The sequence below is a fragment of the Triturus cristatus genome, chromosome 8 (genome assembly GCF_964204655.1).
Source record: "Triturus cristatus chromosome 8, aTriCri1.1, whole genome shotgun sequence".
NCBI lineage: Eukaryota > Metazoa > Chordata > Amphibia > Caudata > Salamandridae > Triturus > Triturus cristatus.
In genome coordinates, this window is record NC_140591.1 from 70588482 (window position 1) to 70602742 (window position 14261).

The 14261-nt window shown below is 50.2% G+C and overlaps 1 protein-coding gene across 6 annotated transcripts in view; it reads left to right on the top strand.

Moving 5' to 3' along the window:
* BOC (BOC cell adhesion associated, oncogene regulated) overlaps positions 1-14261 on the top strand; it is a 120917-nt gene that overhangs the window by 47994 nt on the left and 58662 nt on the right. For all 6 annotated transcript variants that reach the window (XM_085621012.1, XM_085621009.1, XM_085621008.1 and 3 more), the window contains 2 exons: positions 7724-7896; positions 12553-12831. In XM_085621012.1, the coding sequence (XP_085477138.1) occupies positions 7752-7896; positions 12553-12831 (424 nt within the window). In that variant the 5' untranslated portion in view covers positions 7724-7751. Of the gene's footprint in view, positions 1-7723; positions 7897-12552; positions 12832-14261 lie in introns of those variants that run through there.

The window sequence follows — 14261 nt, forward strand, 5'->3', positions numbered from 1 at the left end:
TGATACTAAATTCTTATCTTGTAAGATGCAACTCTTGAACCAGCCTTGGGCTGGCACGGGGAATTTCGACTGTTAAGCAAATTTGTATTTAGTCACGTAACCCTGCTCTGAGTTTTCCATCAAAATACAATGATGTGTGTTGAATTTTGTCCATTCTGGAACTCTGGCCCAGTGCCTGCTAGAGCTCCAGCCAGGTGCCTTCTAGCGCTCCATCCAGGTGCCTTCTAGTGCGGAAAGCACATGTTTACGCTTTTAGTAACAAACTAAAGTGCGAGGAGTTGGAGGCAGACTTTTTGAGCCATTTGTTATGCTAGCGGGAACAATATACAACTCGCACTCCTGAGGCAAGCGTACAATGCACACGGATCAACGTTTACTCTGCCATATTTATACACAACTCAAAGCAGAGCTTACGTGACTTCATACAAAATTGGTTAGCAATAGAAATTCCTCATATCAGCTTGAGGTCAGTTCCAAAGTTGCATCTCAGCAGATAAGAATTGAGTATCAGTGGAAAGACCTTCTAATTCTGTGGTCTATCTTCTAGAGCTCGAGGAAGGGGCCTTCTAGAGCTCTGTCCTGGTGCCTTCTAGAGCTCTGTCCTGGTGCCTTCTAGAGCTCTGTCCTGGTGCCTTCTAGAGCTCTGTCCTGGTGCCTTCTAGAGCTCTGTCTTGGTGCCTTCTAGAGCTCTGTCTTGGTGCAGTCTAGAGCTCTGTCCTGGTGCCTTCTAGAGCTCTGTCCTGGTGCCTTCTAGAGCTCTGTCTTGGTGCCTTCTAGAGCTCTGTCTTGGTGCAGTCTAGAGCTCTGATCTGGTGGTTTCTGGAGCTCTGGCACAGGAAATTCTAGGGCTCTTGCCCCAGGGCATGCATTCTGCAGCTCTGGCCCCAGGGCATGCATTCTGCAGCTCTGGCCCCAGGGCATGCATTCTGCAGCTCTGGCCCCAGGGCATGCATTCTGCAGCTCTGGCCCCAGGGCATGCATTCTAGAGCTCTGGCCCCAGGGCATGCATTCTGCAGCTCTGGCCCCAGGGCATGCATTCTGCAGCTCTGGCCCCAGGGCATGCATTCTAGAGCTCTGGCCCCAGGGCATGCATTCTGCAGCTCTGGCCCCAGGGCATGCATTCTGCAGCTCTGGCCCCAGGGCATGCATTCTGCAGCTCTGGCCCCAGTGCATGCATTTCAGGGCTCTGGCCCCGGTGCATGCATTTCAGGGCTCTGGACTCGGTGCATGCATTCCAGAGCTCTGGCCCCAGTGCTTTCATTCCAGAGCTCTGGCCCCAGTGCATGCATTCCCGAACTCTGACCCCAGAGCATGCATTCCAGAGCTCTGGCCCCAGGGCATGTGTTCCAGAGCTCTGGCCCCAGGGCATGCGTTCCAGAGCTCTGGCCCCAGAGCATGCATTCCCAAACTCGGGCCCCAGGGCATGCGTTCCAGAGCTCTGACCCCAGGGCATGCATTCCCAAACTCAGGCCCCAGGGCATGCGTTCCAGAGCTCTGACCCCAGGGCATGCATTCCCAAACTCAGGCCCCAGGGCATGCGTTCCAGAGCTCTGGCCCCAGGGCATGCATTCATTCCAGAGCTCTGGCCCCAGTGCATGCATTCTAGCGCTCTGGCCACAGTGCATGCCCAAATTCAGGCCCCAGGGCATGCGTTCCAGAGCTCTGGCCCCAGGGCATGCATTCATTCCAGAGCTCTGGCCCCAGTGCATGCATTCTAGCGCTCTGGCCACAGTGCATGCCCAAACTCAGGCCCCAGGGCATGCGTTCCTGAGCTCTGGCCCCAGGGCATGCATTCTAGCGCTCTGGCCACAGTGCATGCATTCCCAAACTCAGGCCCCAGGGCATGCGTTCCAGAGCTCTGGCCCCAGGGCATGCATTCTAGCACTCTGGCCACAGTGCATGCATTCCCAAACTCTGGCCCCAGGGCATGCGTTCCAGAGCTCTGGCCCCAGGGCATGCATTCTAGTGCTCTGGCCACAGTGCATGCATTCCCAAACTCAGGCCCCAGGGCATGCGTTCCAGAGCTCTGGCCCCAGGGCATGCATTCTAGCGCTCTGGCCACAGTGCATGCATTCCCAAACTCAGGCCCCAGGGCATGCGTTCCAGAGCTCTGGCCCCAGTGCATGCATTCTAGCGCTCTGGCCACAGGGCATGCATTCTAGAGTTCTGGCCCCAGTGCATGCATTCTAGAGCTCTGGCCCCAATGCATGCATTCTAGGCCGCTGGTCCCGATGCATGCATTCCAGAGCTCTGGCCCCGTGCATTAATTCCAGAGCTCTGTCCCCTGTGCGTGCATTCCAGAGCTCCAGTGCGTGCATTCTATAACTCTGGCCCCAGTGCGTGCATTCTATAACTCCGGCCTCAATGCAAGCATTCTAGAGCTCTGGCCCCAGTGCATGCATTCTAGAGCTTGTGCCCCATTGCATGCTTTCTAGGGTGCTGGTCCCGGTGCATGCATCCCAGAGCTCTGGCCCCGGTGCATGCATCCCAGAGCTCTGGCCCCGGTGCATGCATCCCAGAGCTCTGGCCCCGGTGCATGCATCCCAGAGCTCTGGCCCCGGTGCATGCATCCCAGAGCTCTGGCCCCGGTGCATGCATCCCAGAGCTCTGGCCCCGGTGCATGCATCCCAGAGCTCTGGCCCCGGTGCATGCATTCTTGAGCTCTCAGCATGTCCATTCTAGAGTCTGGCCCTTTAGCTTCTAGAGAGATACCTTTGTGGTTGAATCTCTTGAAGATGTTGAGTAACATCCGAGTTGGGATGTTCTAGGGTAAGGTGTTCCTCCATAATGTTTCTTGGCTCTAGATAAGGTGTTCTCTCCCCCTGGCAGCTGAAGGAGTGCTCCTAAGGCTGACTTTACTTGCTCCTTCTGTCGGAGACTGTCACACTCAGGTTGGCCGTGTCCATGTTTGTGCTCAAGTTCTCATTACCCTCAGTCTCAACCAAAGGCTGTTTTCTGTTACTGGCTACCACTAGGGTTCAAGCTACTGGTTGCTGTACCTTCAGTAAACCTTTCTGCTTGAGCTGTCCCTCAAATAAATGCGTAGAAGTTAGATAAATGATTCCCATAATAAGATGGGTAAAATGGGTTGCGAGCTAGCCTTAGGGAGAGGGTGACTGAGTATGCCCAGGTAAGCTCTTTCAATGAGTGAAAGTCCCTGCTGGGAGCGGGTGAGATTCCATGAAGGTCGAGGCTGGCTATGGGGTAACGTTTGAGTGCGAGACCCCAAGTCTCCACCACCCAGACTGCCAGAGGGCGTGAATCTCCTTTACGTTAGCATTACCGTAGAGTTTTTTTACCATTAGAATTCCACGCGGAAGTAAAGGTTTTCCTAGGCAGACCTAAAAAAAAAAAATACACCATCATAAATAACACGGTGCACCAAAGGCAAATGTGTTTTTTTCAGTGTTTTGCCCCTTTAACAACACAGGCCATTCTAATTGTGTTTCCGCAATTATTGTTGTAACTTGTATATTTGTAATCACAGCGCTCCTGTGCCGCTTTTGCTCGAGTTTAAAAAAAAGTGCCTCTCTCACTGAGATGACCAGTAGTTTCTGTACTCCTTGTGTCCGCAAGTCTGTCCGCTGCGGCCACCTTCCGATGCCTCATTTTGTAGAGATGCTGCTAAAGTCACCAGACGTTCCATAGAGAAAGCGCCTTAATTCCAAGCTCAGTGCTCCAAGGTGGGGAAAGTTTAAGACCCATACCATTACGCATACAAAACCTGAGACGCTGGGCCTTATTACAAGTGCCCCGGTGATTCCGAGTACTACTACACATTTGTGGACAAACTGGGTCTGCTCACTGCTTGGAGACTTGGAGTCCCCCAGCCTTGTTAAAGGCCCCCAATGTCAAGGTTGTGACTAGATTGTTGGTCATACGTCTTCGCTGTGGTGGCTGGTGTTGAAGCTACGTTGCATCTCTTTTTCTTTGTGGTGGGGGGATAGGACTTACTTCATTCAAGACTGATGCCGATAAGGGTTATAGAACGCAGATGTTTTGGTTTACCTGTGTAAACAGTTGTCTTCGTATCTCTTGCTGCAGTTGGGTTTCTTGGACGACCTACTAATAGATTGTCCCACTGAAGGGTGTCCCATTGGTGCGCCTTATGCTCGTTCACCACAACCTGTGCTTGTCTGTTTTTTGCCCTTCAGTCTCAGATTGCAGGTGGGGCGTTTACCTGTTATTCTGTATACGTTTCGCTGCTCCTGGTGCCTTCCTCAGGATTTTGTGACCTCTTCCACTCCTCCTTCATGAAGTGTTAGAACTTCTCATTATGGTTATCTACATGGATCTCTCCACCGATGGTCTCTGCTTTCCACCTACTAGGCGTATGTGCTGAGTTAATGTGTTAGTGTCTTTGTCATTTGTAGAGGTGGATTCTGGTGTCTGCTTTGATGGCACAGGCACGTTTGATGATCCACCCCCCCCCCCCCAGCCGCGTGCCTGAGATCACTGTTCTTGGTCTTCTTGCCGGCGTTGTGTGGATGGTGTTGTGAAGTTGTTTGACCATTAGTACCTGGTGTCCCCTCATCTTGATTTAGGCTCAGTCCACATACTTCTATAGGAGCCTTTCTAAGAAGCACAAGTCAGACTGGTCTTCCTTCCAGTGGACAGGACCCAGGGGTTCTGCGGGTGGATCCGCGGACCCAGGGGTTCTGCGGGTGGATCCGCGGACCCAGGAGGTCTGCGGGTGGATCCGCGGACCCAGGAGGTCTGCGGGCGGATCCGCGGACCCAGGAGGTCTGCGGGTGAATCCGCGGACCCAGGTCTGCGGGTGAATCCGCGGACCCAGGAGGTCTACGGGCAGATCCGCGGACCCAGGAGGTCTACGGGCAGATCCGCGGACCCAGGAGGTCTACGGGCAGATCCGCGGACCCAGGAGGTCTGCGGGCGGATCTGCGGACCCAGGAGGTCTGCGGGCGGATCTGCGGACCCAGGAGGTCTGCGGGCGGATCCGCGGACCCAGGAGCTCTGCGGGTGGATTTGTGGACTCAGGAGCTCTGCGGGTGGATTTGTGGACTCAGGAGCTCTGCGGGTGGATCCTCGGACCCGGGAGCTACGGGATAAAAAATAGAAAATACAAAACAAGGGTAGTCTATAATAGACTTTAAACAAGAACTGACAGGCCACACATAGTGTCATCAGTTGTTGTGCGCCATGTTGTTTAGATAAGTTGTACTTCTTTCACAGTTGTTTCAACATCTGTGAAATGTGAGTGTACAGCTCGCTCGTTGTGTCATGTGCAGCTGAACATGATCCTACCATATCCTTCAATCTCTTCGTGCTTGTTACAGGAACCTGTGACCATATACAGGCTCTTCTGGTTTCACACCAGGCCATACCCTTCAAGCAGACTCGATAAGCTGGGGGGGGGGGGAGGGGGGCTTCTCTGATCTCTTTTAGTGTTTAGCAGTACGCCTCTTTGCCAGTAGAGTGCCGTTCCCGCCTTTAGGGTTCTGTCCCCTCTTGAGCCCCGCGCATTCATCACCAATAGACCGTGGGCCTGGGTTAGAGTTTGGCGGATGGGTCACTGCATCACAGATATTGCGCATGCCCCGTCTGCTGTATTGCAAGCGCGTTATATATGGCGGCCGGGCCACAGCTTCTTTACCATGATGGGGTAATGTGATCTCACCGCTGCAGAATATGAAGATTAAAATTAAAATGCAATTAATTTAAAAAAATAAATTAAAAAAAAAAAAGTATACAGATTTCCCCAAGACCCTGTATTTTCTTGGGGAGTTAAAAGAAGCGTTACTGTTAAGAGAACTTGCTGTGCGGGAGTCGCCCCCGGGCCTGGTTTTAGAAAAGCCCTTCACTGGGTCGGGGCAGGTGGGTGGTGGAGAGGGGGCCCTGCCCCCTAAAGGCCCGCTTGTGTGCTCGGGTTCCTGCCGCTTCTGGCCCCTCCTCCCCCGGCTCCGGTGAGATGGCAGGCCGGCCCCCCCTCCTGAATGGCTGCTTTGTTGCTTCGCCTGGCTGGAGCTGAAGACCTGGTTGTGCACCAGGGCCCAGCAGCTCAGGTTCCTACCTGTCCCCTGCTCGGCCCCTCTCCAGCCCGCGCCCCCTTCCTTTAAGCCCCTGCCAGGTCCTCGCCTTACCTGGCGAGGAGATCCGGTGCCGGAAACCAATGTCCCCAGCCCCCCCCCCCGGTCCAGGCGTGGGCTTAGGAGAGGGCGCTTGTGAATGGATTGAAGAATTTATACGAGACCTTCCAAGCATCGTATTGATGTGGTATTTATATAGCGCCCATTCCCGTGACGTGGCGCGGTGTGTGGTAGTGGACAGCCAGCAGACTGCACAGTGGGGTGGGGGAGGGGTGCTGGAATTGTAGTGTGTGTTGAGAGGGAAGCTTTTCAGTGTCGTGCGTTAGTAGTGCTCCTATCTTGTCCTAGGAGGCTGCTTCAAGGCGCATAATAAAACAATAGGGACGTACTTCATATTTTGTGCTTACGTCATCATTCTTGCTATTTCCAAACAATTGTGGGCCTCAGTTGCCCATCAAGGGAGGCTCTTCAAAAGGCCTCTAGCCTGCCTGGGTCACTGTAGACCCACCGTGCTCCCCTCACACCACCCTTAGCCCAGGCATCCAGGTTACACTCTTGCACGCTGTCAATACATCCAGGACCCCCCCACCCCAAACACTCAACCAGTAAATCCTGTCCGCCTTCACGCCCACAAACCTCGCCAGTACATCCTGGCCATTATAAACCTTCCTTCTGTACAGCCACACAAGTGTACATCCTATCCATTCTGAACATTCCATCAGTACAGCCGCACAAGTGTACATCCTATCCATTCTGAACATTCCATACATCCTGGCCATTCTCTACATTCCATCAGTACAGCCGCACAAGTGTACATCCTGGCCACTCTGAACATTCCATCAGTACAGCCACACACGTCTACATCCTATCAATTCTGAACATTCCATACATCCTGGCCATTCTCAACATTCCATCTGTACAGGCACACAAGTGTACATCCTGGCTATTCTGAACATTCCATCAGTACAGCCTCACAAGTGTACATCCTATCCATTCTGAACATTCAATCAGTACAGCCACACAAGTGTACATCCTATCAATTCTGAACACTCCATCGGTATACATCCTGGTCATTCTGAACATTCCAAAAGTACAGCCACACAAGTGTCTGCACAGCACAAATTCATCCTAGCCACTCTGACAACACTGCCAACAGAGCCAGACCTCAAGTAGTGCATCCTGGCCACTTGCCGCCAACACATTCTGCCACACCCTGCCCTCCACAGGTGCATACAGGCCATCCTCACGACAACGCTGGTGCCTACTAGCCACTTTTAGGTCTCCACCAGTACATGCAGACTACCCTATCAAGAAGACCACAATTTTATCTTGTGCACCACCCCTCCACGAGCAGTACTTCCTCGCCACTCTCTGTGCAGTGTCAGCACATCCATACCGGCCAGTGCACACCTTCACAACATCCACGGCCACCTTACCCCTGCTAGCCCAGAACCCCTCCCCACACTGCCAGTGTGCAGTCAACCATAAGCACTCTACCAACCAATGCATCCTGATCACCTTCATCACATGGCCCATTCCCCCTGGCCTGCCAGGGAAGCAGTGGGCAGACGTGGCCTCCACGTGGCAGTGGAAGGTGCTGTTCGCCCTGGTGAGAGAGCGTTTAAGTCCTGCTTGCTATGTTTTGCTGACTGGTCTTTCTTTTCTGATCTTCACAGGTGCAGGCCACAAACCCATCTCCAGGGCATGGGCAGCATACCCTATGGGAACCCACTCCACTGCCTCTTCCACCAGACCACAGCGCACCGGAGGAAGATGCCCGCATGGAGAAGAGGCGCCGCTGCCATCACCTGGCTGATCCTTGCGACATGCAGCTGCTTGGCAGACATGGGTGAGTTCTACAACGGGCTCCCTGCGGGATTGTGTAGTGTGTTTTGATTTTCAGTCTGGCAGAGAATATGATGCTTGTTGTATGGCACATGGTATTCAGTGTGTGGAACAAAACACAAGTTTTATAGGATGGCCGAGAAAACCGGAATCGGGCAGTGTGTGCAATTTATGACACGACCACCAACCAACCAATTGTGGCCAACATGGCATCCAGTCCCATTGTGTTCAGCATGTCTGCCAGTCCCCTCATAGTTCACAAAACTGCCAGTTCTGTCATGGCTGGCAAATTCTGCCAGTTCTCTCATGACCGACCAATTCTGCTAGTTCTGTCATGGCTGACAAATTCTGCCAGTTCTGTCGTGGCCGACCAATTCTGCCAGTTCGGTCATGGCCGACAAATTGTGCCAGTTTGGTCATGGCCGACGAATTCTGCCAGTTTGGTCATGGCCGCAAAGCTGACAGTTCTGTCATGCTCAAACCCATCCAGTTTCATATACCATTCAGTACCCATTGTTGAGAACAAGGCTGTTGGTCGTTCTACCTTAGCCGACATGGCCACCAACAAATTTGCTTTTGGCTAGCATGGCTGCCACTTCCACCTTGGCTGTCCTGGCCACCCCGCCCATCCCAAACAAGAAGTCTTCCTGTTATCAGGAGAACACAAAGTTGCTTTAGGATTACTCACAAAGATGTGAAATGAAAAGAAAAATGCATTTTTATAGCGCATGGCTACCAGGAGGCATCCCAGCGCTGGAAGCAGCAGATATATGAAGTTCCGCCAGCTAAGGGAATAACCAGGTCTTTAACAGTTTGCGGAAGGTCAGGTGGTGGTTTTCTTTTGTAGGTGGGGTGGGAGGGAGTTCCAAAGCTTGGCTGCATTATATGAGAATAGCTAACCCCCGCTTCTGGCTTTCTTGATCCTGGGGAAAAGTGACAAAGTTCCTATCCTCAGAGCGAAGACTTCTGTTAGGCCGGTAGGGCTGAATGATGGTGTGAAGAATGGCGGGGCCCTTTCCAGCGAGTGACTTCTGAACGATGCACAGAGCTTTGAAATTAACTCTCTCCCAAATGGGGAGCCAGTGGAGGGATTTCAAAGCAGGTTTAACTGAGTGATGTTTAGGAGTACCCAGGAGAAGTCTTGCTGGCCCATTTTGTATAGTCTGGAGTTTGGAAAGGGTTGTGGTAGGAGCACCCAGATAAAGGGCATTCCCATAGTCCAGCCGAGACAGGGTGAGGGCCTGGACCATGATTTTTCTTGCCGGGAATGGAAGAAGGGGAAGGACTTTTTCAATCATTTTCAAGATACCATAGCACGTGGCCGCCATCTTCCGGGCTTGTGTCTTGAAGGTGAGGTCTTGGTCCACCCAGACACCCAGGCTTTTTAATGGAGTCTTTGGGGTAGGGGCAGGACCGAGGGTGGTCAGCCATATTGAGTTTGGATCAAGGGGGGAACGATTCCCCTAGATCATTATCTCACTTTCTTCCCCGTTCAGTTTCAGGAAGGAATTATTCATCCAGTTAGCAATTTCTTCTAAGTAAGGGCGAAGACTAGGGGGGGGGGGGAGACTTTCAGCTTGATTAATCCCTATCGCAAGTTGTGTGTCATCTGCGTAGGTGACTTTGTGTACGCTCTGCTAAGGAGCACGTGTAAACGTTGAATAAGGTGGGACTTGGGGATGACCCCTGCGGTACTCCACAACATAGGGGCATCTGTTTAGAGGTCACCTCATTGTCCAAGACCTAAAAGGATCTGTTACTCAGAAAGGACTGTAGCCATGACAGAGCAGTTCCGGTAACTCCCAGTTTTCTGAGTCTATGGACCAGGATATGATGGTTTACTGCATCGACGGCAGCGCTGGGGTTCAGAAAAATGACCACAGCGGTGCCTCCGGACTCCACAATTTTTCTTGACTCTTCCAACGCTGATAGCAAAGCCGTTTCAGTTCCCTGATGAGGTTGAAAACCTGTCTGGGACAGGTGGAGGAGTTTGTGTGTCTCTAAGAAAGTGGACAGTACAGAATTGATGTGTTTTTCAGCGATATTGCTGACCCCCCCCCTGGGAGAAGTGATATGGGGCGGTAGTTTCCCAGAACCGAAGGATCAAGGCTGGTTTGTTTTTAAAGTGCCTTTACCATAGCTTCCTTCCATAGGGGAGGGACCACTCCAGAGGAAAATGAGGCATTAATCAACTCTAAGATGAGAGGGTAAACTACTCCTGCTGCCTGCCTCAATATCTTTAGGGGTACTGGATCTATAGGTGACCCACTTTTTACCTGAGACAGGAGGCTTTCCAATACTGGCCTGTCCATCACCGGGATAGTTTCCAGGAGAGGTTGGTTACTATGAGTATTAAAGTAGGGTGTGCAGTCCTTAATGGGGGGAAATGAGGTGCAAATAGTTTTGATTTTATTGAAGAACTCCGCTAAATTGTTACAGCGTGTGCCTGAGATGTCGGGGATAGCCAGAGGAGAGGGAACTCTGGAGAGTGTCTCAGCAATACGAAAGATCTCACGGGCGAAATTAGCTGCTGATTAAAATTTTGTTTTCGTAGTAATCTACCTGGGTTAGTTTGATTTCAGCTTTATATAATTTGATTGCCTCTCTATATTTAAGTTTCCTGTTGCTAGAGAAGTCTTTCCTCCAATCTCTCTCAAACTTCTTACACGTCTGTTCAAAGCCCGGAGTTTAGTTGAGAACCATGCCTTTCGATTACTTCCTGTTTTAGTTTGAGTCAGTTTTACGGGAAGTAGCCAGTCTAGAGATTCTTGGATCCAGTTATTAAAGTTTTCATTGGCAGTGACAGCATCCGTGGTTGACACTGGTCTAGTTTCTTCTAATTGTGGTCCATTGTCCAATCGACAGTTTGGGCCAGGGGCGTGAACCTGTATAAATAGGTTTCATATGTGACACTGGGGGGGACGGGGACCGGGTAAGTGGGATGGGGAAATGGTCCGACCACGGAACAGGGATGGGTTTCTCACCCATTAAGTCCTCCCAATTTGAGAAAATGGGGTCTAATAAGGGCCCTTTTATGTGGGTACGCTTACTAACTTTTTGTTGGAGCGGATAGGCCGCAAGATCCTCTAATTTCAGTTGCAGCCGTCTGCGAAGGGTCGTCAAAGTGGAGGTTGAAGCCCCCCATTAGCGTGAAATTGGCCAATGTGCAGAGTTTTTTTTGATGTCCCAGTTCTGTATGATTTGTGGCACTGTCATTTCTTGAATTTTTGGTTTATTCATAAAGTTGTACCTCTGGCAAGATGTTTGTCATGAAAATTGAATCTCCATCTATTTTTGTATCTTGGCAGAAACCTGGAGTTTCTTGTATTTACAGCCCAACTTTTTATGAACCTGCGAATAAGTTAATAAATTTTAATGAATACCTTTGTAATACTTTAGATGGAAAAGTTATGTAGATGTTTATAAGAAAGTTAGGATTTTTACGTACATTTTCATCCATTGTTTAGAACGAGTCACTTCCTATGGAAAGATATCTAAGCCTTGCCCAGGAAGTTCAAACTTTGCCCAAAAAATAGTGATAGAAAGGAATAATTCGTATAACGGGTTATGTAAATTTTCTAAAGTGAAAAATGTCAAGTTTCCCAAGATTCATTATGTTGTTGCAGCATCCTTCAGAAATCAGAACAAGCATTGGCATAGCCAATAGGTCTCGCCTTTGGGACCTTATAAGTGTTAAGCCATGCAACAGTTGCGTAACTAAATACTTATAAGGTCCCGGAAGCGAGACCTATTGGCTATGCCAAGCGGCCGCGAAAGTGATCGCGATCAAACATCAAAGCGGGCCTGTGGCCGCAAAAATAATCGCGGAAAATCGCGGCACGCGTGCCCGCACACTGTAGCTCTAGGCTGGCCTGGTAGCACTTTTTGGAGCCCTCTCAAAAAGTCTCGCCAGGCCAGCACATGCGCTGGGTCAGGCGAGACCTATTAAATTAATAGGCGCGAAGGTGTGATTACGTTCACATCTCTCAAACATAGCGGATAAGGTTAAAAGAGCCTCCCTGTCATTCAATGATGGTCACTGAATAAAACGTGTTGGGGTCGCGGGCCTGCTGCAGATCTAAGGATATTCTGTGAGGGATTCTTGGGGTGCAGCTTTCATGCAAAATCTTGGCTCAATTTACCAATATCCCTCAACTTAAAGTGTGCTGTATAATTTTTCTCCACGGTGCCTTAATGTAAAGAAATGTTCATTTTTAGTGTGTATACCTGTGTAATTAGCACATTTTGCAGAACTGATTTATGGTTTTGAAAATAGGGTAGTTCATGGTGACCAGAGAAGATTTGTAGAGATGGTTTGGGAAAGCTCAAGGAGGTACTGTGAGGCAGTCAATATATTCAAATGTTATTGTTTGATTACTAAAAATCATAACAAAATATTAAAACCATATGACTTGTGTGTATACATGTACAAGTTTAAAAAGGAGCAAAAAAGGACTTTGGTTAGTGCAACATCAGTGCAGTAGTCTAGCGATAAAAATGGATACATTTAAAAATTGTCCGAATATACTGTGAGGCAGTCCAATGTAACAGAAAGCCATGACATGATTAGAAGTCTGAGATGAGATGGAAGGAACGTTGAGTTTCACTTTTTAAAAAGATCAGAGTTTTCTTACGGACTTGTTACACCTTAATTTTGCAGGTGATGTGCCACGCTTCGCCGTGCAACCCTTGTCGACATTTCAAAAGTACGGTGGCTCGGTCACCCTGAGCTGTGTGGTGGAGCCCCCGGGGGCCAACGTTTCTTGGCGACTGGATGGCAAAGAGTTGGATGGAGATCAGACCACCCTGGGGATCCGCATCGCAGGTGGCACGTTGGTCATCGCGGCCCTGCGGAACGACACGGCGGGCCGGTACCAGTGCATCGGTCAGACCTCGGCAGGAGCGGTTGCCAGTGTCCCTGCCATTGTCACGTTGGCCAGTGAGTACCATGCTTGGTTGATCTTGGCGCTACCTAATGTTTGATATGGTGCTATAGTGCCAGGTGTAAGCTATAGGGACGGCTGGAATGGACTCTGACCGAGATGTGTTTGCGAGTTCAAGATTTCAGATTTGTCGTGCCACGCTGATCGTTTAGAGGATGATCCTCTCCGGCACAGTGTTGCTGTGATTTAAGGGGATCTCTGTGTTGCAGAATTTGTTTTGTCAAGATATGATTTCAATTTTCTCTAGTCTTGGGCCCATAGATCTTGGGAAGAGGCACCAGCCTTAGACAGTGCCTGCTCACCAGGGACCTTCTGAACTCCATCAAATCTACAAGTCCTGAGCTCTCATGAGGCCGCACGTGGAAAGGGCCGTGATCCTGGGTGAGACTCTGATGTCCTAGTGTAAGGCAAAGGGCACACGGTCACTCACCCTCGCCGCTCCGGCAGGAACGGATTTCTTCCCCTACAGGTCGTTCATTCTCTTCCCCTCGCTGTTGCATTTCGTGCATATTTTTTTATTTACTGCTCCAAGATTGGTGGACACCACCTTGGACTGGTAAATGGAAAGTTGAAAAAGTAAAATAAACCGGTCATGGCGCATACGTAGTGATGCATGCGCACATATACGTTATTTTGGTGCGTGTACTTTTCTTTCGTGCTTACTGATGGTGTTCTACATTGTCAAGCAAGCATGTTTTTTTTTTTTTTTTTTGCCAATGAGAAATAGCTTTGCAAAAGCACTGGCAAAGCTAAAAAGGCAAGTAACACCGTTGAAATATTGGCCTTACCAGTGCTTGTATTTATCCAGCCGGTTACATGCATAACACCATCAGGGTACACAAGTGATGACAAATCTTTAGGTATGGAAACCTCGATTACGATAGAACTTTAGGCAAGAGTGGATGCAGCCCCACGGCGATGTGGCGGAGAGTGGCTCTATGCTCTCTAGGGACCTGGAGGCCACGTGCTCACTATGCATCTGTGGGAAAGGCACCGGAATTCTTCTGCTGTGCTCCTCCAAGGCACTGCAGAGTAGAGTTCAGCAGTGCCTAGAAAGGGGGTTGCTTTATTTCTAGTGGGGCAACAGCGTTTTCCAGACTCCTACGTGGCTTTGTCTGCCCTGCCTGCACACCCACAACCTAAGCACGGTTGGCATCATGTTCCACCTGGCAGGTGTTGGTGTGTGACACCTAACACGTCTGTAGGGTAATGCTTAATTTGAGCAGGTGGTTTGTAGTGCCCGGCACCAGCACCTAATTGTTGACACCGTCACTTATAGCAGTCTGCCACATGGTGGCGTTACTTGTCTAATTTACAGATGTGCACTGGGACCGTATTTTATTATCTGAATATAAATTATAAAATAGTAATACCTGCCGTCCGAGCCATTCTTATGGCTTTGGTGGGATTGGAGTAGTTCAAATTG